Source organism: Ylistrum balloti, unplaced genomic scaffold (genome assembly GCF_031769215.1).
Source record: "Ylistrum balloti isolate Yb309-2 unplaced genomic scaffold, AGI_CSIRO_Ybal_v1 Utg370254, whole genome shotgun sequence".
Lineage (NCBI taxonomy): Eukaryota > Metazoa > Mollusca > Bivalvia > Pectinida > Pectinidae > Ylistrum > Ylistrum balloti.
This window is the reverse complement of record NW_026782202.1, coordinates 47,585-71,734: the sequence shown is the minus strand read 5'-3', so window position 1 is coordinate 71,734 and position 24,150 is coordinate 47,585. Positions and strand designations below refer to the sequence as shown.

At 38.4% G+C, this 24,150-nt stretch overlaps 2 protein-coding genes across 2 annotated transcripts in view; one reads left to right on the top strand and one right to left on the bottom strand.

The window, feature by feature from the left end:
• LOC132552544 (neuronal acetylcholine receptor subunit alpha-10-like) overlaps positions 1–24,150 on the bottom strand; it is an 82,216-nt gene that overhangs the window by 52,687 nt on the left and 5,379 nt on the right. The window lies entirely within an intron of this gene.
• On the top strand, positions 1,680–2,481 carry LOC132552545 (uncharacterized; the record flags this gene model as incomplete). Its single annotated transcript, XM_060216724.1, has 2 exons — positions 1,680–1,734; positions 2,159–2,481. Coding segments are annotated over 2 exons (378 nt in total), but the record flags the coding sequence as incomplete, so codon positions are not given.

Sequence of the window (24,150 nt, the reverse complement as noted above, 5' to 3'; positions counted from 1 at the left end):
TTTCGTCAATAAATGATAGCAATTTCATTTTCATTTTGTAACACTGGTCATTATTTATTACAATGCCTCCGCTATGATTCGAACCCGGGATCTCTGGCTTTCTAGAGAGAATTTCTCTCTAGCCGAGCGGTATTTTGCGGTTAGAATTTTACCAGGGTTACATATTCCCTCTCTAGAAAAAAACTTGTCCTCGAGTGTCCATGAGTTGCAAGGGAACTTGTGAAAGTAACGCTAAGTATTATTCCGCGAGTCTCTATATGGGCGTCAATATAACACGGAATCTAGGATTCGTACCCGTTATCTCTGACTTACTAGTTTGATGCTCAACCGATCAAGCTTAAGAGAAGTTCTCTCAAGCCGAGCGGTATTTACCAGGGTTACAATTTATTAATATTTTACTGTCATCGTAGCATTGAAAATAAGGTTCCCATTGTCCTTTACAACGGACATAGATATAGATAGACAGCTATGCATGTGGCATTTATAGCCTGATAATATCAATTTGTGTCGATGGAAATTGAATGATATTGGTTTATTTCAGTGTAGGCAATGTTTCATCCACACACATGTCAGCTTCTATAAAATTACTACCGATGAATTCAAAACACGTTTATAAAGCAAATGTAAGTGCAGATACCCGCAGCACATCAGACTAGACCAGATAATGTTTGTGAACGTAATACGAAACCAATATATCAACACAATACATCACTATATACGTCCTTCTTATTGGTAAGGTAGATAATGTCAAGTCAAATCTCTGTCAATTTGTAATGTTGTCTCGGATGTGATTGTTTACGTCATCACATCAGGTCTCGCTACTGATTCTACATCGAGAGAATACGTCCACGTGCAGACTCGCTAATGATTCTACGAAGAGAAAAATGTTCACATATAGACTGGCTACAGATTCTACAACGCCAGAATACGTTTGAAAAAACTATTCAAATTCTTCATATTGCAATATTTTGGGGATAAACATATTAATCATTTTGCACGTTTATTCATTTATAAAGAATTATGTAAACATTGGCCTGTCTTGTGACTCCCTCCTCCGTTCCATCTTCTCCTCTCCCCCTCCTCCCCATCCTCCCTCTTCTCCCTATCTCCACCCCACTCCCTTTCCTCCCATTTCCCCCTTTCCCCTCTTCCTCTCCTTCCTTCTCCCTCTCCTCCTCCTTCATTCTCCTTCCTTTCCTCTCTCCTCCTTCCCTTCCCGTCTCCTCTCCTCCCCCTCTCCTCTCCCCCTCTTCCCCATCCTCCCTCTTTTCCCTATCTCCACCCCACCCCCTCTCTTCCTGTCATCTACTCCTTCTCCTCCCTCTCTCCTCTCCTCTTCCTCTCTCCTTCCTTTCCCCTCTCCTTCTCCTTCCCTCTCCTCATCTCCTCTCCTTCCCCTCCTTCCTTCCTTCTCTCCTTCTCCTTCATTCTCCTCCCCCTCTCCTCTCCTCTTCCTCCCTCTCTCTCTCTCCCTCCTCCTTCCCATCTCCTCTCCTCTCCTCTCCTCTCCTCTCCTCCCTCTCCATCCCCTCCTCTCCATTCCATCTCCTCTTCTCTCTCCTCTCCTCTCCCCTCCTTCCTCTCCTCTCTCTCTCCTCTCCTCCCTCCTTTCCCTCCTTCCTTCCCTCTCTCCTCCTTCTCCTCTCCTTTCCTCTCCTCTCTCCTTCCTTCTCTCCTCCCCCTCTCCTCCTCTCCTCTCCTCCTCTCCTCCTTCCTTTCCCCTCTCCTTCCTCTCTCTTCCCTTCCTCTTCTCCCCCTCTCCTCTCCTCTCCATCCCTCCTTCTTCTCCTCCCCCTCTCCTCTAATCTTCCTCCCTCCTTCCCCTCCTTCCCCTCCTTCCTTCCCTCTCTCTCTCTCTCTCTCCTCCCCCTCTCCTCTCTCTCCCTCCTCTCCTCTCTCTCTCCTCCCTCCTCCTCCCCCTCTCCTCTCCTCTTCCTCCCTCCTTTCCCTCCTTCCTTCCCTCTCTCCTTCATTCTCCTCCCCCTCTCCTCTCCTCTTCCTCTCTCCTTCCTTTCCCCTCTCCTCCTCCTTCCCTTCCCATCTCCTCTCCTCCTCCTCCTCTCCTCTTCCTCCCTCCTTCCCCTCCTTCCTTCCCTCTCTCTCCCTTCTCCTTTCCATCTCCTCTTCTCCCCCTCTCCTCTCCTCTCCTTCCCCTCTCCTTCCTCTCTCTCCTCTCCTCCTCCACCCCCTCTCCTCTCCTCTTCCTCCCTCCTTCCCCTCCTTCCTTTCCTCTCTCCTCCTTCTCCTTCCCATCCCATCTCCTCTCCTCTCCTTCCCCTCTCCTCTCCTCTTCCTCCCTCCTTCCCCTCCTTCCTTCCCCCTCTCCCCCTTCTCCTTCCCTTCCCATCTCCTCTTTCCCCATTCGTCCCCTCCTACATATTACATTTAACTAATACCCAATACGTTAGTACTATACTGTCTGGTCTCCATGCTGTCGTGTTGTATGTGGTAATGGGATCGACTTACGGAGACAGACACTAGATCACATGATACCAAATGTACAGCGCTGTAAACAGAGGACAGACATCATTCGATAACACAGCTTTCCATTTTGCTTAATTATGTAACGATATTTTATTATCGATCTTACTCAATCTTTTCTATAGACAAATCACTAATTACATGTTGTATCCCATATGTCTTTATGTTCAATGATAGTTTTGAAAAGAAAACATATCTGAATTTGTCATCTTATTTATTCTGTTCGTTACTATATATCTTCGTTTGTTGTTGATTTTGTTTTCTTTCGAACTTATGCAAAAATACAAGCAACACTTACCGCGAAAATTGTAATTTTCGAAGGTTCAAATTTTCGTTGTTTAACGTTTGGTTTTCGTTTAACTATTACGATTAATTTTCGTTCTAAACCTTGAAGCAAAAAAAAAAAAAAAAAAAAGCATTTTTACGGAAGTCATGAAATAAACAACTTTTTCTGTATTTTGTTTCATCGATTTTTCTATTTTAATCCATCCTCGAAAAAGATCTTCTCGAAAATAATAATTTTTACAGCAGTAATGTTACGTTCCTTTAACACCAGCTCTGGCCTGCGATTCTTTCATGCAACAAAAATCGAGGCAAACGTTTACACGTAATTGGTAACTATATTGTGACGTCATAAATAGATTTTCTCGGTAGAAGAAAACGTACCGTCTATCTTGGTCATGAGAGGATTTTCGCTTAATGCCAAATAAATATGTTTTGAATAGAATCCATCGTTATTGTTCCATTATATCAAATTGATGAAGCTAATACAATAATTTGATATGACGTCCGTCTGAACGCATGTTTCTGCCAAATCATTGAAATAAACAATTAAATCACATACGCCTTTATTAGTCATTTATCAATATCTCAACATTCTCTGTCTTTGCAAACCTAAAATATCTAAGAGGCAGATGTTTTCGGTTAAAAACACAATAAAAATGTACAGCACAGAAATACTGTTGTTGATGATTATGACAATAAAACATGTTTATAATCAATCACACGGGTCTACATTAGTGTTACGTAAACTAAGGCCATGAGATTTTCGCTGTATCGCCCCGTGAATTGCCGGGGTCATTTGAGCCAGGGCAACCTTGAAGAGGCTGGTGACAACCTCAATTAACATCATACGGGAGGCCCATTCCATGTCATCGATAGACATTAAGTAAAGTGTCTTGCCCAAGGACACAACGTCAACAGTACAGACTGGTCTGTAGTCTCAACTTCCTCAGAAACACAAACTACTACAGGGTAGGGAGAGTCGAACCACACCCCTCGGATATTCACGCTCGCCACAAAAACAATCGTGTAAGCAGGCTGAACAGACTGTTTTGTCGCAGATATTATCAAATCATTAAATGTCATTGGTTTTAACTACCGAAACAAATCCCAACGAATCGAAATAATTGAGTATTTGTAAAGAAATAAAAATGTAGCGTAGCCACACAAGGACAGAACACATTGGAAACAGACAGAAGAAATAGTCAAATACTTATATCGAAATACACTCCAGGACAGTTGCACTCATCTGAGAAATATGCACCTTATGATTTTTTAAAAAGAATTTCTGCAGAATAAACAGAGGAAATGCTCGTTATCGAACGCGCTTCTAGGTACATGCTCGAGCATTGCTAGTGTTTTATACGAACGCACCCAGGTGCATACGCCAACACAGAAAGTGCATCTGTTGCTATTGATTCGAACGTAATTAAGAGTGCATGCGTTTTCTCTTCGTTGACAAACAGCGTTTGAAGACTTTAAAACGCTAAAAATGAATAAACTCCCATTCGATATCAGCACAGCGTAAAGTCGTCAGAATCGGGTTACACCGTGCACGAGGTTCCGAGCCGGAATTAGATTAGACGGGGAAAATAAATGCTGACTTTGGTCATTAAATAACGAATTTCAATAAAAGCAAGGTAAACATAATTAGCAGGTTTAACAAAGAACGTGTTAAATAAAGGTCAGATAAATTTAAGGACAGTTCAAGTCAGATAAAGGACAAGTTAGATAGAGGACAAATTAGATAAAGAACAAGTTAAAAAAAGGCAGAAATATAAAAATGGGGTCACCAACACAACCACATGGGTTCCCTCGTGTACTCTGGTTTCATCGACAAGATCCGGGCCAACTCTTTAAGAGTGACTCGGAGAAGTTGAAGTTACTTGTTTCGCATATTGTTGTAAAACTATATAGTTTCACATCTAAAGCACCAGTATTTTACAAAATAGAGTTATCGTTCCTGAAATATGCAATGCACCCTGGGACAAGTGATATTTTCACTGCAAATGCTGTGTAAAATTATATTGACAAGTAATTGATCAAAATTGAATTAAAATATCATTACTTGTTATTTTCATCGTAAAAACTTTTATTTCACTGAAAGTGATAAAACTAATTATTCTGCTATTTTTCAAAATTTTAAATAAAACTTCAGACCAGTAATATTCTTATATCACGTGAGTAACAACTACCGTACACGGAATCTTGTGTATTTTCGTTTGATACCATGCCGTCGTTGAAATGCATGAACATAAATATACAATATTTTAGATTTTCTGCTAAAAGTGCTTAACATTTTTTTTAAAAGAGATAGACAAGTGGATGAGGAAATGGACAATGGGATGTGCATGTTACTTTCCGTATTGGAGTTATTTGAAGTGTATGGCACAAAGGTACTAAACGCATGCGCAGTTTTAAAACAAGGACAGGATGTTTTTACATTTTGTATATTAAGGGCAAAAGTATTGTACATCTTCAACAGTTGCGCCTGTCTGTCTGTAAATTCATGCCATACACACGATTTTAAAAGTACACGTCATATTTAATTAAATCACAATTTGATGATTGTGAGAACACAGACACGGGAGATGCCGACAAGATGAAGAGTAGGTCTATGTGTCTGTACATCAACCAATAGTTAGCCTCGAACTAAAATCAAATTGTATGTTTACTGTATTTCTGTCGCCATGGTAACCGTAACATAAGGACACATCGCCGTCGATTTAGAACCGTTTACCACGTAATTAACCAATGCTTATATCCTCTAATCCGATATAAATAAAATTATAAGACTTGATACTGACTAGAACTCGTCAGATGGAAAACTCATACTCTCAAAACGAAGCCACTTTTAGGTTTTATTGCCAAGATGAAAAAAACAAGGTTATCAATTTTGAACAGGCATGTGGCAGTATGGTGGTATTTAATAAGTAGAGTGAGGAAGAAAAAGCATTTTTCATTCGTCCCACCTGCGATTTATAAACAGTGCACAGGGTTTAAATAATACAAATATTATATATACAGTATAAATATCTGGTGATTTTCACGCGTTAGAATTTTCGCGATTTTCGTTTGAAAGGAACGCATCATATTTCAACGAATTAATGTTTTGCGATCAGGATGTAAAATGACACGTGTATCATTATTATTATTTTTTTTTTGTTCGAATTCTCGCGATCACGTTAATGTACCGCGAAATAGCGAAACATATCATCCTCGCGAAAATGATCGGCTGACACAGTATACACAATCATACTCTCTTCATCAGACTTACATTGCACCAAGACAATAATACTTAACACAAACATTTTGTCAAGTTATTGCTAAAAGGATTGATAATAACGTTTGAATCAAGCAGATTTTTGACAGTACATCAAAGCGGTTAGGCAGCTTTCACGGATGTTTACTGCCAAGAGCAGTAAAACATGAAATATTACACGTATAGGCCTTACTTCAATCAATGGTGTGAACTACTCAACAATTTCACGATACGTGTAATTTACCAATGAGAGAGAAATGTGTAAGTTCCATGAGCTCATTTTGATATTGGTCAAATTTGGTCTCTTTTTTAACCATTCGCTGTCAATATGTCCTTTACTTACATAAACATAGAGAAACAGGAGAGTTGGTGCATCCAACTTCGATCGCTGACATTGGGATTGGGCACAAGTTTTACAAGTTATATAAAGCCCTTTCCAAACTTTATGATATACACACATTATATGTACAAGGCGAGAGAGAGAGGGGGAGAGTGAGAGGGAAGGAGAGAGGGAGAGAGAGAGAGAGGGAGGGAGGGGAGAGAGAGAAAGAGAGAGAGAGATTTACAGTTTGCTGAACTTTCTCATCAAGATCTTCATCAAACTTCAGCTTCCTGTGTGTTTGCAAAAACATTACACGAACCGCGGTAATGAATAACTACGCCTGACACGGACCAAAATATATCCGTGTTCGTGCCTCTGCGATATATCATCTTCAAGACACTATGTGGTATTTAATCAAATTTCAATTCTAATCACACGGCAATCTATTAGCCGTTTTGGTGAATTTGGTCACGATTTTCCTTCTTTTTGTCAGCTCCGATTTTATTTCAGCTTAAAACAAACTATACGGATGCCGACAGGACCTTCAATTTGAAACAATTATGATTTTAAGAAATTTTTTTTTCGATAAAAATTTGAATGTTTAAAAATCTTTATGCCATAAGAGTTGATTCAGATCATCGGGTGATGAACGGGTGCAACGAAATGTCACGTGATACACAATCTAGGAGAGAGACTAAAAGAAAAACGTGCGGACAAATGAAGCAAATGTTTTGAACGTTGTCTCAATAGTTGCCTCTAGCGGCCATGAAATGTGATAAGCAGACTTCTAACTTCCGTTTTCGTCTCCGGGGATCTTGAGGCGACAGTCGTCTTATTTTCATTCATCAAAGAAGCGTATGTTATATAGTTCGACAAAATATAATATAGTTTTCAAAGATCGTCAAACGATCAGACCATTCATTTTTTACTCTCGTTTTCAAGGCACCTATGTACTATCGGGAAAAGAGGCTACCAATGTGGTATTGGTTTAGAGGACCAGAAGGGGCGGAGTTCCTGTGTACAAGCGATCCGCTATCTCATCAGGTTCTTGTCTCATATTGAATAACATTATACGTCACTAAGTTAAATCAAAACTCACAAAATAAATGCTCAGCGATTTGTTCCGTTCTCATTCTTTTCGATCAGTGGGACAATATTATAAAATATGACATCGGTGAATCGTTACATAAACTTATAGGAATTCTAGAAATACGAGTTGTTAGTCAATGATAGGAAATTGTCACCATCTTAGTATAACTGATGAATTTATGTCTCCGTTTATGATATAAAATTTGATTTATTTGATGAAGCATCACTGACGAGTTCTAGAAGGACGTGACAGCTGTATGATGTAGCATCACTGACGGGTCCTAGAAGGACGAAACAGCTGTATGATGTAGCATTACTGACGAGTCCTAGAAGGACGTGACAGCTGTACGATGTAGCATCACTGACGAGTTCTAGAAGAAACAACTGTATGATGTAGCATCGCTAACGAGTTATAGAAGGACGAAACAGCTGTATGATGAAGCATCACTGACGAGTTATAGAAGGACGAAACAGCTGTATGATGTAGCATCGCTAACGAGTTATAGAATGACGAAACAGCTGTATGATGAAGCATCACTGACGAGTTATAGAAGGACGAAACAGCTGTATGATGTAGCATCTCTGACGAGTCCTAGAAGGAAGAAACAGCTGTATGATGTAGCATCACTGACGAGTTCTAGAAGAAACAGCTGTATGATGTAGCATCACTGACGGGTCCTAGAAGGAAGAAACAGCTGTATGATGTAGCATCACTGACGAGTTCTAGAAGAAACAACTGTATGATGTAGCATCGCTAACGAGTTATAGAAGGACGAAACAGCTGTATGATGAAGCATCACTGACGAGTTATAGAAGGACGAAACAGCTGTATGAGAAACAGCTGTATGATGAAGCATCACTGACGAGTTATAGAAGGACGAAACAGCTGTATGATGTAGCATTACTGACGAGTCCTAGAAGGACGTGACAGCTGTATGATGTAGCATCACTGACGAGTTCTAGAAGGAAGAAACAGCTGTATGATGTAGCAACACTGACGAGTTCTAGAAGGAAGAAACAGCTGTATGGTGTAACAACACTGACGAGTTCTAGAAGGAAGAAACAGCTGTATGATGTAGCATCACTGACGAGTTCTAGAAGGAAGAAACAGCTGTATGATGTAGCAACACTGACGAGTTCTAGAAGGAAGAAACAGCTGTATGGTGTAACATCGCTAACGAGTTCTAGAAGGACGAAACAGCTGTATGATGTAACATCACTGACGAGTTCTAGAAGGAAGAAACAGCTGTATGGTGTAACATCGCTAACGAGTTATAGAAGGACGAAACAGCTGTATGATGAAGCATCCCTGACGTGTCCTAAAAGGACGAAACAGCTGTATGATGTAGCATCGCTAACGAGTTCTAGAAGGAAGAAACAGCTGCATGATGTAGCATCGCTAACGAGTTATAGAAGGACGAAACAGCTGCATGATGTAGCATCGCTAACGAGTTATAGAAGAATGAAACAGCTGTATGATGCATTTCACGTCATTACTCAGCATTAACTAAGAACCTGTTACAATTTACGTTTTCTGTTTTTTAAATGGCAGTGTCTTGTGTAAAATTGAACATGCACAAATGAGGTTTCAGTCAGTTACATCAAATGAACTAAAAATAGAAACTTAACGTAGTTAACAACAATGCTTAACATGCGTTCAGCTTCTATCAATCATTCGAATGGAAGCATTACAGGAGCCTTATTGCGAGAGAAAAGAACTCGAGAAAATCCACTTGATCACACAGATGACTTAATAACTTTTCACGTTTGTTCGGGGAATCAAACCTAGAACGTCTTGGTGAAAGGAGAATGAGTTACCACTGCGCCACACACATGTATACGTCTTTCTGAAGTAGTGGTATGTGTATCATTGAAAACATTAAGAAAGAGATAAGCCCCTTGTATGAACGTCCGTCAAAATCACTGAGAACTCAAAATTGATTACAATAAAATAATAAGACTATGTATCTTTCAAAGGCATTTATATTGGTTTTCCTAGTAGAATGAAAGTATTGAATTGCATCTTTGATTAGAAAGAACGCCTCCGGTCATATCCTAACTGATCAGGTTACAACATTCACGTTAAATCTCGAAGGAGGGGTGCGCGCAGCCGTTTTGTCGTCATCGTTGGCGCTGATTCGATATCAAAATGACCTTGGATGTAAATTCAGTTATACTACAATTCTGATAATAGGATATTATCACTACCAATTACACACAAACACATTCGTGTAAATTTCAAGAGAATTGGTTTCTGTATTATTAGGCTGGATAAAACGTTTAGAAAGACCATAGTTCATTGTTAAAGTTACCCTCAGTAAACAGGCCTTCCAAACATCCCTCTTCTCCCCACAAAAATGCTTGCGAGCTTATCTTATAACCGACAGCGACCGTGTCCCATTATCAGACAGAATTCTAAAGACTCCGAAAAGAAACGTTTTGAAGTATGACTGGATGAGAGGGTTACACATTATTTAAAATACTTAACGTTAACTTTTGGACGAATTCTTAATCGCTCTGAACATTAACATCTTAACGGAAAATTGTTAAACAATTTTATTCGGATAGACAAGACAAAAACAAAAACGCTATCCGGATTAACGAATTGTCCGTATTAAGTGGACATTCTATATATAGTATCATTGTTGTAATGATAACTCGCTCGAAGCAAAATAGTTCGACAACAAGTTTATTTCAATTGTTCCGAATATATCGGAACTGTTAGATAATGTAGAGGGTATTCGAAAGGAAAATGTACGTTTTATAATGAGCATAGTACAGTAGAAATGCGAGAAAAGTATTCAAGGTTTTCCGAATGTGGCCTGTTCATATAGGATTACATGCATATTCTTGGAGTTTCTGAATATGACACGAATTGGAAAACAAAAAAGAGACATTTGTGAGTACAGATTGTACAATAAAGATAGAGGAGTTACGAGTCAAAGGGGGTATGATTAAAGCGAGGATATACAACGTGGTTACTCGAATGATGTGAAATACTTATTCTGAAGTACCGTTACCTTTGTTACATTGAACGACGTGGACACCAAAAATAACCCTGGAATGGAATCGGAAATGTATGGGATTGACCAATGTGATGATAGTCCAAGAGCTCCGAGGTTTTTCGGGGCATATTTCTACATGTTCAGAACAGTCTGCTATTAACGTAATGTATTATCAAATCCCACACTTACAGCCGTAACTTGTACATTAGCTTAATAAAACCTTCATATTCATACAATTTCTTTTTTTTAGAATCAAATTTTAAAATTACCGAAAATCGAACATCGCAATATCCTCGTTTGTTATTTTCAACACTTGATTTTCAACATATTTTCGATAAACTCTTTCAATGTAACTTTCGGAAACAATTGATAATGACTGTTAAGTGAACGTTATCCTGACGGCACTGATAATTAGATATCTGTCGAACTGCCCAGAATATCTCCAACGTCCATTTTATCTTCACACATAGAAAACAGTTTCTTTAAGTGCATCCGTCCTAAACTAAACCCCGTCGATATCAGATAAGTTCATATATTTAGAATTTTCTCTCAAGAACATAGACAAATTTATTCATAGAATACATGGACAGTTTTTCTGGCTGCAAATCAAAATATACATAATCCATTTGGGTGTTCGTCACAAACGTGATAATGACCAAGATTTCTAGCGGACGCTTTGCTATCTCCAAAACACATTACGACCAAGGACATCATCAGTTGAAAGAACTATTCACCAGTTTTACAAAGGACATTCGTTTATTCATAACAAATGTGAATATTTAATCATTTCTGTTCGACCACGTTTTTGCAAAAACATGTATTGTAAGAGAACTATGCCTCAGAGTTCAAACGATAGAAACAGTCCACGATGAGCCATTGTAGGGGAATTCAAAATTATTATTATTATTATTATTTTTTTTTTGTGAAAAATTAATTTTAAATACATTTTGAAAAGCAGGTGTTTTTGATTGACCTGCTTGCGGTTAAATTGTGTTAATGTCCATCGGTTTCGTGTTAATAGGAAGAATGATTTTGTACTTTGTCTAAGACGACAAATTAAAATTCCGGCAGAAATCAACACATGATTATGAAATATACACCATCTCCCTTGTCAACTGACATGCCGGAAATCCGTGAAAGTGATTTCATTACCACAAAACTGTCTTCAGTCAGGACAGGAAAAGATGTGTCGGGCGTTTATCACCCCGTGAACAACCAGGGTCATTTTGAGGCGGAGTCTTAATGTAGTATCAAATGGTACATTATTGTAGTAAGGGTGAAATATTTTGTCAAAAGAAGGACATGTCCACTTCAGCAAAGACCGCCCTGTTTCTCACCTTCGTACGAAACAAAAACTAAAAAAAACTGCCACTGGTAGTACGTGTTGAATCATTCGCCTCGGTATAAATAAATACATTGCATCGTGAACATTTTTTTTTGTTTTAAATTAGGGGCGATAATGGCGTTTTGTATACTTTGAACGGTCTCTGATGAAATAAAACGTGCCTATATATTTTCATCTACTATTCAGCATTTGTGTGTAGATAATTGAATAAGGAAAATAATAATAATGAAATGAAATACAAACAAAAAATAAAGAAATGACAAACAATCACTTTCTATTTTTAGACATGTAATTTCATGTTTCCGGTTCCTGTGATGGACAGGTGCTTAAGACGTCTGACCGTGGATAACGGGTTCGAGTCCTACTTTTAGCAGTTGTCAGTTACTGGCTGCAGGTCGGTGTATTTTTTTTTCTCTCTCTGAGGACACCGGATTGACTTTAATAATCAAACATGGTACGTCCTTAGAATACCCTGACTGTTTATAGGACGTAAATCAAAAAATAGACAAGAAGGGAAATAAATTCTCATATATACGGATTTGATTGATACGAAAGTAATCGACTGGTGTGAATTTAGGTATGTTATTGGGTATTTATATTGTAACGATGATGGTTTTGTTTTAGATTTAGATGATTGAATTCGTCTGTAATTTTGTTTACAATCTGTACAGCCTGCTTGTATGCTTAGCATACATGTACATGTAAAACCAAGACTATTACGTCACACAAAACACTCGTGATAACAAATTTATACCTGAAAAAAAGCCAACATTCCTTGCGAATCGGATATGATAATGACGATATCTTAAATACAGTTTCAGCAAAGAATGAAAAAAGTCAAGAAAATGGAAAAAGTGAAATTTGATAAGAAACGCTTTGAATTAAAATATTTGATTTCCAAGTTTCTGTACAAGGAATGAGCATGGATTGGTAATGCTTTTCTCTAAACTAATACTATTAAAAAATGAATAGTTTTGGCGGAATGTGACTTCTCTCTGAATATTGTAAAACTAAACATAATTGAGAATTTAAATGGGGTGAGCATGCGCAGTGTAAATGAATTGTTGTTATTTAATCAGTGTCTAATTAACACTATGATGGGGTGTTTTAGTACTGATAATTTAAATTTAAACACGTATACAAATACCTCGCTCTGCTTTTGTTAATATTTATTTCCGGCGATATGTAATTTTGATACAGTGACGTCAAGTGTTGGATAAATTAACAAAATGATAAGAGACGGATTGAAAGAGAATCAATGTGTTAAATTGGAACAGTCTGTTGTGATTTTGTCCTAAATGTACTTTTTCCCCTATATTTTATCACATTAGCTTTAAGCTTATCTTTCCCCGTCACAATAGCATTGTATGTATCAAGTTTGATATCAATTCTAATTATTGATTCAAGATAGAAAATTTGAAAATTTAAACATTTATTGTCTCATGGCGTGTGTCAAGATTGAATTGTGTATAGTTGAAATATTTTTTCACTTACACAAACAGGTGAAATCAACTGATAAGTTTATTCAGGTATGTAAACATCAACACGAGGTGTCATTCTGATAGGTTCCGGAAAATTATTTTGGCTGCGGAATACTGAATTTGACGAAAAGATTGGGGATCCGAAATACAGAATTTGACTTAAAGACTGGGGATTCGGAACACTGAATTTCACTTAAAGATTGGGAATCCGGAACACTGAATTTGATTTAAAGATTGCAAATTTGATTTAAAGATTGCAAATCCGGAATACTGAATTTCACTTCAAGATTTGGGCTCCGTATGATTGAATTTCACTAAATCTTTAATTACTAGTATTTGTTCAGAAATGTAAAGGCAATATTTGATAAATGACACATGCGCATTGATAACTTCCTTTATGTTTGAAGTTCGTCTTGTTTTACTATTTTGTCGTGTAGACGACCAATGTTCGATTGCTGCTAGTACATATTAACGTTTACATGCACAGGCTACAAGCACAATGCACGATGTCAGAGAACGTGTAACATGGACATTATGGAGATTGGTGTCTGGTTTCTTTGCATGTCCGTCTGCAGTTAAATTTTGAAGTGGTATGTCCGAGTATATGATGCTGATCTTAATACAGACACTTTATCATATCAGGACAATAACACTTGCATTTTCCTGTATTTTTTTCTGTTCAAAGTCATTCAGCGGTAAAGCAAATTGTATCCTCAAGTATCTTATAATTGATAATTTGAAAAGTTTTCAAAGTTACATGTAGATACAACGCATTTTGAGATAGATCAACCGTTAATATTTTTCGTTCATTGCATTTAGATGTAGATTTGAAAAAAAAAAAAAAACACGTGTCAAGTATTGGCCGGATGAAACATACGGCGTTGCCATGGTAACGTCAATCATTTGTCAGCGTTACTGTTTAAAACAGAAGCTACCGACAGGATCTGACGGACATGATCGATAAACTTCGCCAAAAGTGACATCAGTAGAAAACATAAAATTTGGCGTCGTTTTCAAAGAGGACAAATCAGAGAGCAATTTGATGGGTATGTGTTGTGTGTGTTGGGGAAGAGGGAAGAAGCAGAGGAGGGGCGGGGGGTGGGGGGCTGGGGGTTAGAACGGGAAGGTTCAACGCCCTCACATTATAAACAATAACGTTTTAACGAAACCGGGAACCAAAAACCAATTGTAAAAGCTGTTACACATTACACAATCGACAACCTTAGTCTACATGGAATGGAAATAACTGTCTTTTACGTCAAAATGTTTAAACTTAACACATATAATCCTTTAAGAAACTTTTTAAAAACATTTTTAATAAAGTTTTCAAACAAGTACTGTCCACCAGAATGTATTTTTTCAGATGGATTTTCTTTCACGCATCTCCTATGTGACTCCAGTGCAATGTGTTCAGCTGGACAATGACTGGCGAGGTTTCTGCATGGATTGTACACGAATAATCCGAAGACATTCTACAATAGTTTAAATTAATGGAAATTTTCTGAGCTTCTTTTTCTGAACCTATCCGTAATCATTTAACAAAACAAGAATTCTGAATTTCTCGCAATGAGTATGAACGGTCATTTATATCTGTATATGCGAAATCTAGATTAACGGAGATAGGGAGGCTTTCGGACCAGCGAATTTTATTTCAACGGTTGGTAAATTTGTGATGCACACACACACACACACACACACACACACACACACACACACACACAGAGACACACACAAATAAACACACAGAGAGAGAGAGAGAGAGAGAGAGAGAGAGAGAGAGAGAGAGAGAGAGAGAGAGAGAGAGAGAGAGAGAGAGAGAGAGAGAGTTTTATGCAAAAGTTAAACACAGACATCTTTTTTTATCATTTTATTTCTCCAGAGGCTCCTCAGTTCTATTTTTAAAGGGAAGGTATTGTGATGACGTCATAATACACGTGACATCATCCTATAAAATACATAAGTAAACAAAGTGGCGCAATATATATTATATAAGCTACCCACGTGCGAAAATGGTTAAATTGTGCATTGGGCAGAATTCCTATAAGAACGTTTTTTTTTTTTTTTTTTTTTTATTGAATATTTTCTATCATGATCCCGACTGTTTTATGTCGCTAGATCCCATAAAATGAATTTTTTGAAAGCCTACCATTGGCGTCTTGGTAATTTACTCTAGATGCAGAAGAGTTACATGTATGCACGTAGAGAACAACAGACCAAACAAGAAGTCCATTTATCACCACGCTATGACGGCAGCTGCATGCGTCTGTTAGGCTCTTCAGTATTTTAACAGTCCTCGAATGCATTGTGTTTACCATGGGTTTATGGTATTTTAAAGTTCAATGTGTAGAGAAAATTGCATCTAAATTTTAATATTCTTACTGTGTCATAAAGCAAATAAACGGCTTCTCTTGCATATCTCCTTAGCTTTAACCACATAACACACAAATTCAACGTTTATGAGCGGGTTCTCGTTGGAATGCGAGGCAGTTACTAGATAAATTTTAACCTTGTTGGAAATAGGATGATATCTCTTTTCTTAATAGAAGTACGAAAAATAAAATAACATTTAATTTGAATTTAGAATATAGGATATTAAGAGTCGTTTATTTATTATTCCTTAAAGTTAATACCATAGCACAACGCAGGCCACAACAAGAACGGAGGAGACACCAAAACAAAAGGAAAGACAACAGGGACTGAGGAGACACCGAAACAAAAGAAAGGACAACAGGGACTGAGGAGACACCAAAACAGAAGGAAAGACAACAGGTACTGAGGTGACACCAAAACAAAAGGAAATGCAACAGGGACTGAGGAGACACCGAAACAAAAGGAAAGACAACAGGGACTGAGGAGGCACCAAAACAAAAGGAAAGACAACAGGGACTGAGGAGACACCGAAACAAAAGGAAAGACATAAGGGATTGAGGAGCAAAAACCAATTCAGCGTTAGATGCTTACAAAGCAAAATAAAAGAAGTAAAGACCAGGAACTGATGAGACACGAAATCGAAAAAAGGAAAGATGACAGCAAGAACTGAGCAGACACCAGAATAAAAAAGGAAGACAACATGAACTGATCAGACATCAACACCAAAAGGAAGACAACATGAACTGAGCAGACACCAACACAAAAAGGAAGACAACATGAACTTAGCAGACACCAGCACAAAAAGGAAGACAATATATCAAAAGATATTCCAACCTCTCATTAGCTGGCAAGCTTATCGCTATACCATGTACAGGTAAAAAAGGGGAAGTAACTCTGGAGACCTGAATATGATGTAACCATGACATTAAGCATCAATTAAGAGATCGAAATGCAAGATGAAGATAACAATTGAATGGACGACGACGACGATGATGAAACGTGGTCGGACATTTTCCTCCACGGCCTGTTACACTGCCAATGAACGCATCAGCTGTGGTCGTTAAAACCAACGGTCATGTTTATTACCCACTGGTAGGATTTAGTCCCCATTGGGCGTATATACTGTACATCTATGAATTGTACTGTAGCTAAATTATCCGAAAGATACAATGCGTAAATAGATTTGTGTACAATTCGCAAAATACCGTGAATCACTGACGCACTATATAGGGTAAATCTAACTTCAGGATGATATGGTTTTTATCTGTCTTCTCCTAAACTCAAGATATATAAAAACATTCTGTTTTCGAGAAGGGAAAACTAGAACACATGTAGTATATATATTTTTATCGTGAAATGAAATCATAATGGCCCCACGTGTCTCAGGTTTTCTTTGATCAGAGCTGTATTTCACACACAATCATAGATTTTGATGAAATACGCTCCATTACAAATAACGAGTTTTATCGAATTATGGGAATTGTGCCACACCCCCTCCCCCTGCCCCTGCCCCGCCCCTGCCCCGCCCCTAAATTTTGACATTTCGTTCGATTATTGATTTTCTAAATCGTTTGTTAGGTTTCAAAATATTGGCCCAAGCATCCCTAACGAATCCTTAAAGAACCATCCGAGCTTATATCTTAATTTCATATCAATCCAACTACATATTAATGTCACTTGTACAATCTCAGATGGACTTTTCTTGTCTGACACTTGTGTATGAATTTAACAGATTTATGGAACAAAGCATTTCATGATTTCGAATAAGACTGACTCAAAACATATTTTGTTTTATTTCCACCGACGTGAAGACAAACATATCTCAAAGATAAGAATGAAAATAGCGACATGCTTATCATGGCTTTAACTAATGGGACCCGTCATTTTCTGTTTTTTATTGTTATATTTTTTTCTGTTCGGTATCAATTCAACAAAACAGTGCAGTGTATCATTTAGATAAGGATAATTCGATGCAAGCTCTTGACCGTTTCCAATTTATTTAAAACGATTTAAACAGAAACGAGCACACCTGTCCTGTAAGACAACCCAACAAAACAGAAACACAGCCTGTCTGCCAGTTTCAGGCTAACATAAAACACTTACCAGAAATGTAATGAGGCAGGCTCTTAACATTTAACATTGCAGTTATGAAAATGATTTATGTCGATCTCAAAACAACGAACAGGTGAAGACGCATCCAGCTTGGTGCTCCGAAACATCTCCAGACAACATCATTCGCTTATCAGTAAAAATGATTAATAGTAATTTTTAAAAACTCAAAACAAAAGAAGAAAACGGTAAAACTTAGCGTAAGTTATTTTATCAGAAAAGTAAATAATAATGACAGAAAACATGGGTCTGTTTATTTAGATTAAATAAAAGGAATATACAAAATCTTAATCTTTAATGCAAAATTCAAAATATATTTTGGCAGTAAATCTGAGTGTTGCACTTTTGTGCTTGGTCACATTAACAATGCTGTTGACAAATGAAAGTTTCGTTTTTTTTTTGTTTTTTGTTTTTTTTTTTAGATTTTTTAAAATACAAAATGTTGTCTATTCGCTAATCACACACCATGTCAAACGACTGTTGTGCATTTGGATAAAAATTACAAATTACGATACGATAAGATTCTATGAGCTGGTAATACACAGCTGAACTTGGATGGATAACACTGCAGCAATGCCTTAACGTAGTTTATTGTGAAACAATCCCCGTCATTTTTTCCTTAATGTCCATCATTAAGTTTAAAATAACACAATAAGGTTTACAAACACATTTGTTTTTATTATATTGACCGTCTGTTGTCCTGCTATTTCGTCCGTGTATTTTCCATACGAAACTAGTGTAGTATACCATGGGACGATTCCCATTGGATGCACCAGTCGGAAAGTGATTGTGACGTCATAATATGGACAATGATTTAAAATGACGTTACGAATGACTGCCTCATTTTGGTGGTTTTGACTGTAAAACCAGTCGAATTGTAGCTTTTCGAGGTTGTGTAATAAAATGTATCATAAGGTTTTCACTATATTCGAGATTTTATGAAACCCGTCTTAATTTTTTTTTAATTAAAAAAAAGGACAAATTTTCTTTAAAAAACCGAATCTCCGTCAAGATCTTATATACAACTTGGAATATAGTTAATATTCATTTTCAATGATACTGGTGTTGTTTTATTGACAAAACTTTGGGAAGCCATTGATGAACGCGATCTCGTTTTAAGCAAACTCAGCACAAAAAATACCTTCTGTCTACAAATTGGCATCGTTAGATCATGTAGAGAGTAAGGATGTAGCTATGATATTTACTTAAACATGTACAATTTTTGCATCAAATACAGTGAAACGAACTCTGATCAAGGTTGAAGATGATTTGAAATCTAGCTAGTAATGATTTTAACCAACGACATCAAGTACGCGTGTACTGGAATCAGAAATGGTAAGCTGATCCTTAAATGATGACAAAGTTAAATTCTACCAAGTGATGATTTTATTGAGAGTTTCAACAGCCTTGAGGTTTTGAGAATAATGGCGCATCTCAGTTGTCTGTCGTTATCTGTCTTTCACTGGCATTGTTATCAAATGCTCCCGTGCTTTGTGAAAAAGGACCCACATGAATAGATGGAAATATGGATGAATATTTAATGTAAAATAACGTGGTAAAAAAAAAAATTACAAGTGCCTTTATGTCCACAGTGACGTTTTGACATCTGATAATTTCAAGACTTATTAAAAGTTCGAACAAATGTACATTAAGCTTAACACTATGCAAACAACTCATTTTGCTAAAATCGTTATATCTTTTTTACTCACATATCGATTTTGAATCAACTGAACAAAGTTGTTTTTTTTTAATTCGGATGTAAGATACGAACCGTAAATCCGCTGCGCTTTGAAACAGCACGCCAAGATTTCGCTCATGCGAACGGTGACGCGGTTAAGAACATAAACATGTACTTTGTTGTTTTGAAATCATTCCACATAAAAAAAATATTGTAGAATTTTCGAGCATTTTTTATTTTTCTCTGTCATTTCTTCGACATTTACAGTTCAAACCCTATAGCATCACTGACGAGTCCTAGAAGGACGAAACAGCTGTAGGATGTAGCATCACTGACGAGTCCTAGAAGGACGTGACAGCTGTATGATGAAGCATCACTGACGAGTTCTAGAATGACGAAACAGCTGTATGATGTAGCCTCACTGACGAGTCCTAGAAAGACGAAACAGCTGTATGATGTAGCCTCACTGACGAGTCCTAGAAAGACGAAACAGCTGTATGATGTAGCATCACTGACGAGTCCTAAAAGGATGAAACAGCTGTATGATGTAGCATCACTGACGAGTCCTAAAAGGAACGAAACAGCTATATGATGCAACATCACTGACGAGTCCTAAAGGACGAAACAGCTGTATGATGTAGCATCACTGACGAGTCCTAAAGGACGAAACAGCTGTATGATGTAGCATCACTGACGAGTCCTAAAAGGATGAAACAGCTGTACGATGTAGCATCACTGACGAGTCATAGAAGGACGAACAGCTATATGATGCAATCTCACTCGAGTCCTAGAAGGACGTAACAGCTATATGATGCATCATCACCGACGAGTCCTAGAAGGACGAAACAGCTATATGATGCATCATCATGACGATGACGAGTCCTAGAAGGACGACCAGCTATATGATGTAGCATGTCATCACTGACGAGTCCTAGAAGGACGAACAGCTATATGATGCAATATCACTGACGAAGAAGGACGAACAGCTATATGATGTAACATCACTGACGAGTCCTAGAAGGACGAACAGCTATATGATGTAGCATCACTGACGAGTCCTAGAAGGACGAAACAGGATATATGATGTAGCATCACTGACGAGTCCTAGAAGGACGTAACAGCTGTATGTATCACTGACGAGTCATATGATGCAACATCACTGACGAGTCCTAGAAGGACGAAACAGCAATATGATGCAACATCACTGACGAGTCTCACTGACGAGTCTTAGAAGGACGAACAGCTATATGATGTAACATCACTGACGAGTCCTAGAAGGACGAAACAGCTGTATGATGTAGCATCACTGACGAGTCCTAGAAGGACGAAACAGCTGTATGATGTAGCATCACTAACGAGTCATAAAAGGATGAAACAGCTGTATGATGCTATCACTGAAGTCCTAGAAGGACGAAACAGCAATATGATGCAACATCACTGACGAGTGCAACATCACTGACGAGTCCTAGAAGGACGAAACAGCTGTATGATGTGCATCATGACGAGTCCTAGAAGGACGAAACAGCAATCCTAGAAGGACGAAACAGCTGTATGATGTATGCAATATCACTGACGAGTCCTAGAAGGACGAACAGCTATATCATGTAACATCACTGACGAGTAACATCACTGACGAGTCCTAGAAAACAGCTGTACTGATGTATGCAACATCACTGACGAGTCCTAGAAGTCCTAAAGGACGAAACAGCTGTATGATGTAGCATCACTGACGAGTCCTAAAAGGATGAAACAGCTGTATGATGCATCATCACTGACGAGTCCTAGAAGGACGAACAGCTATATCTTGTAACATCACTGACGAGTCCTAGAAGGACGAAACAGCTATATGATGCATCATCACCGACGAGTCCTAGAAGGACGAAACAGCTGTATGATGTAGTATCACTGACGAGTCTAGAAGGACGAAACAGCTGTATGGTGCATCATCACCGACGAGTCCTAGAAGGACGAAACAGCTGTATGGTGCATCATCACCGACGAGTCCTAGAAGGACGAAACAGCTATATGATGCAATATCACTGACGAGTCCTAGAAGGACGAACAGCTATATCATGTAACATCACTGACGAGTCCTAGAAGGACGAAACAGCTGTATGATGTAGCATCACTGACGAGTCCTAAAGGACGAAACAGCTGTATGATGTAGCATCACTGACGAGTCCTAAAAGGATGAAACAGCTGTATGATGCATCATCACTGACGAGTCCTAGAAGGACGAAACAGCAATATGATGCAACATCACTGACGAGTCTTAGAAGGACGAACAGCTATATGATGTAATATCACTGACGAGTCCTAGAAGGACGAAACAGCTGTATGATGTAGCATCACTGACGAGTCCTAGAAGGACGAAACAGCAATATGATGCAACATCACTGACGAGTCCTAAAGGACGAAACAGCTGTATGATGTAGCATCACTGACGAGTCCTAAAAGGATGAAACAGCTGTATGATGCATCATCACTGACGAGTCCTAGAAGGACGAAACAGCAATATGATGCAACATCACTGACGAGTCTTAGAAGGACGAACAGCTATATGATGTAATATCACTGACGAGTCCTAGAAGGACGAAACAGCTGTATGATGTAGCATCACTGACGAGTCCTAGAAGGACGAAACAGCAATATGATGCAACATCACTGACGAGTCCTAGAAGGACGAAACAGCTATATGATGCAATATCACTGACGAGTCCTAGAAGGACGAACAGCTATATCATGTAACATCACTGACGAGTCCTAGAAGGACGAAACAGCTGTATGATGTAGCATCACTGACGAGTCCTAAAGGACGAAACAGCTGTATGATGTAGCCTCACTGACGAGTCCTAGAAAGACGAAACAGCTGTATGATGTAGCATCACTGACGAGTCCTAAAAGGATGAAACAGCTGTATGATGTAGCATCACTGACGAGTCCTAAAAGGAACGAAACAGCTATATGATGCAACATCACTGACGAGTCCTAAAGGACGAAACAGCTGTATGATGTAGCATCACTGACGAGTCCTAAAGGACGAAACAGCTGTATGATGTAGCATCACTGACGAGTCCTAAAAGGATGAAACAGCTGTATGATGTAGCATCACTGACGAGTCATAGAAGGACGAACAGCTATATGATGCAATCTCACTGACGAGTCCTAGAAGGACGTAACAGCTATATGATGCATCATCACCGACGAGTCCTAGAAGGACGAAACAGCTATATGATGCATCATCACTGACGAGTCTTAGAAGGACGAACAGCTATATGATGCAATATCACTGACGAGTCCTAGAAGGACGAACAGCTATATGATGTAACATCACTGACGAGTCCTAGAAGGACGAACAGCTATATGATGTAGCATCACTGACGAGTCCTAGAAGGACGACCAGCTATATGATGTAGCATCACTGACGAGTCCTAGAAGGACGTAACAGCTGTATGATGTAGCATCACTGACGAGTCCTAGAAGGACGAAACAGCAATATGATGCAACATCACTGACGAGTCCTAGAAGGACGAAACAGCAATATGATGCAACATCACTGACGAGTCTTAGAAGGACGAACAGCTATATGATGTAACATCACTGACGAGTCCTAGAAGGACGAAACAGCTGTATGATGTAGCATCACTGACGAGTCCTAGAAGGACGAAACAGCAATATGATGCAACATCACTGACGAGTCCTAGAAGGACGAAACAGCTGTATGGTGCATCATCACCGACGAGTCCTAGAAGGACGAAACAGCTATATGATGCAATATCACTGACGAGTCCTAGAAGGACGAACAGCTCTATCATGTAACATCACTGACGAGTCCTAGAAGGACGAAACAGCTGTATGATGTAGCATCACTGACGAGTCCTAAAGGACGAAACAGCTGTATGATGTAGCATCACTGACGAGTCCTAAAAGGATGAAACAGCTGTATGATGCATCATCACTGACGAGTCCTAGAAGGACGAACAGCTATATGATGTAGCATCACTGACGAGTCCTAGAAGGACGTAACAGCTATATGATGCAACATCACTGACGAGTCCTAAAAGGACGAAACAGCTGTATGATGCAGTTTACTTAAATTTCTGGCGATACTTTTCCAAATTCTAACTTTTGTATTTGAATATGTTTTTCATTTGTGTGTCTTTTGTACAATCTTATTGCTGTGTCAGAGACAGCATAATCTTTTCACAAAACAATGCATTTTAACAAAACAACGTTTAAACATAAACCATAACTACAATTTGTAAATGATTGAGAAGGAAACAGAGCACCATACATGTGTAACATTACCCACGTATATATAAACAAGATCACGCCTTAATTATACTTGTTTACAATGGAATTCTAAGGTCTCCTTTAAGGAGGGAAGTGGGACATCCAGCTGCGTGTTTTGACTTGACGCGCGTAAAACTTTCTAGTCATGCATTTAGATTGCCAACTTCACGTCCGTTTTGGTGCTGTTTCATGCATGTTGTAATTTAGATTCTAATAGTTCCTACTGAAATGAGATAACAAAGGGAAACACGAGGTCGATGTTGTTTGTTGTTAGGTGCAGTGGGATTTACGATCAAGTGCTCGAAGATGTGTATTGTGTAACTGTAATTTCGTCTATATATGCTATACATACGGCCTATATTTGTTTCTAGAAATCTTATGCGTAACTGCGTATGTGGAACACATTTTTCAAATTAAAAATATAATTCTACGA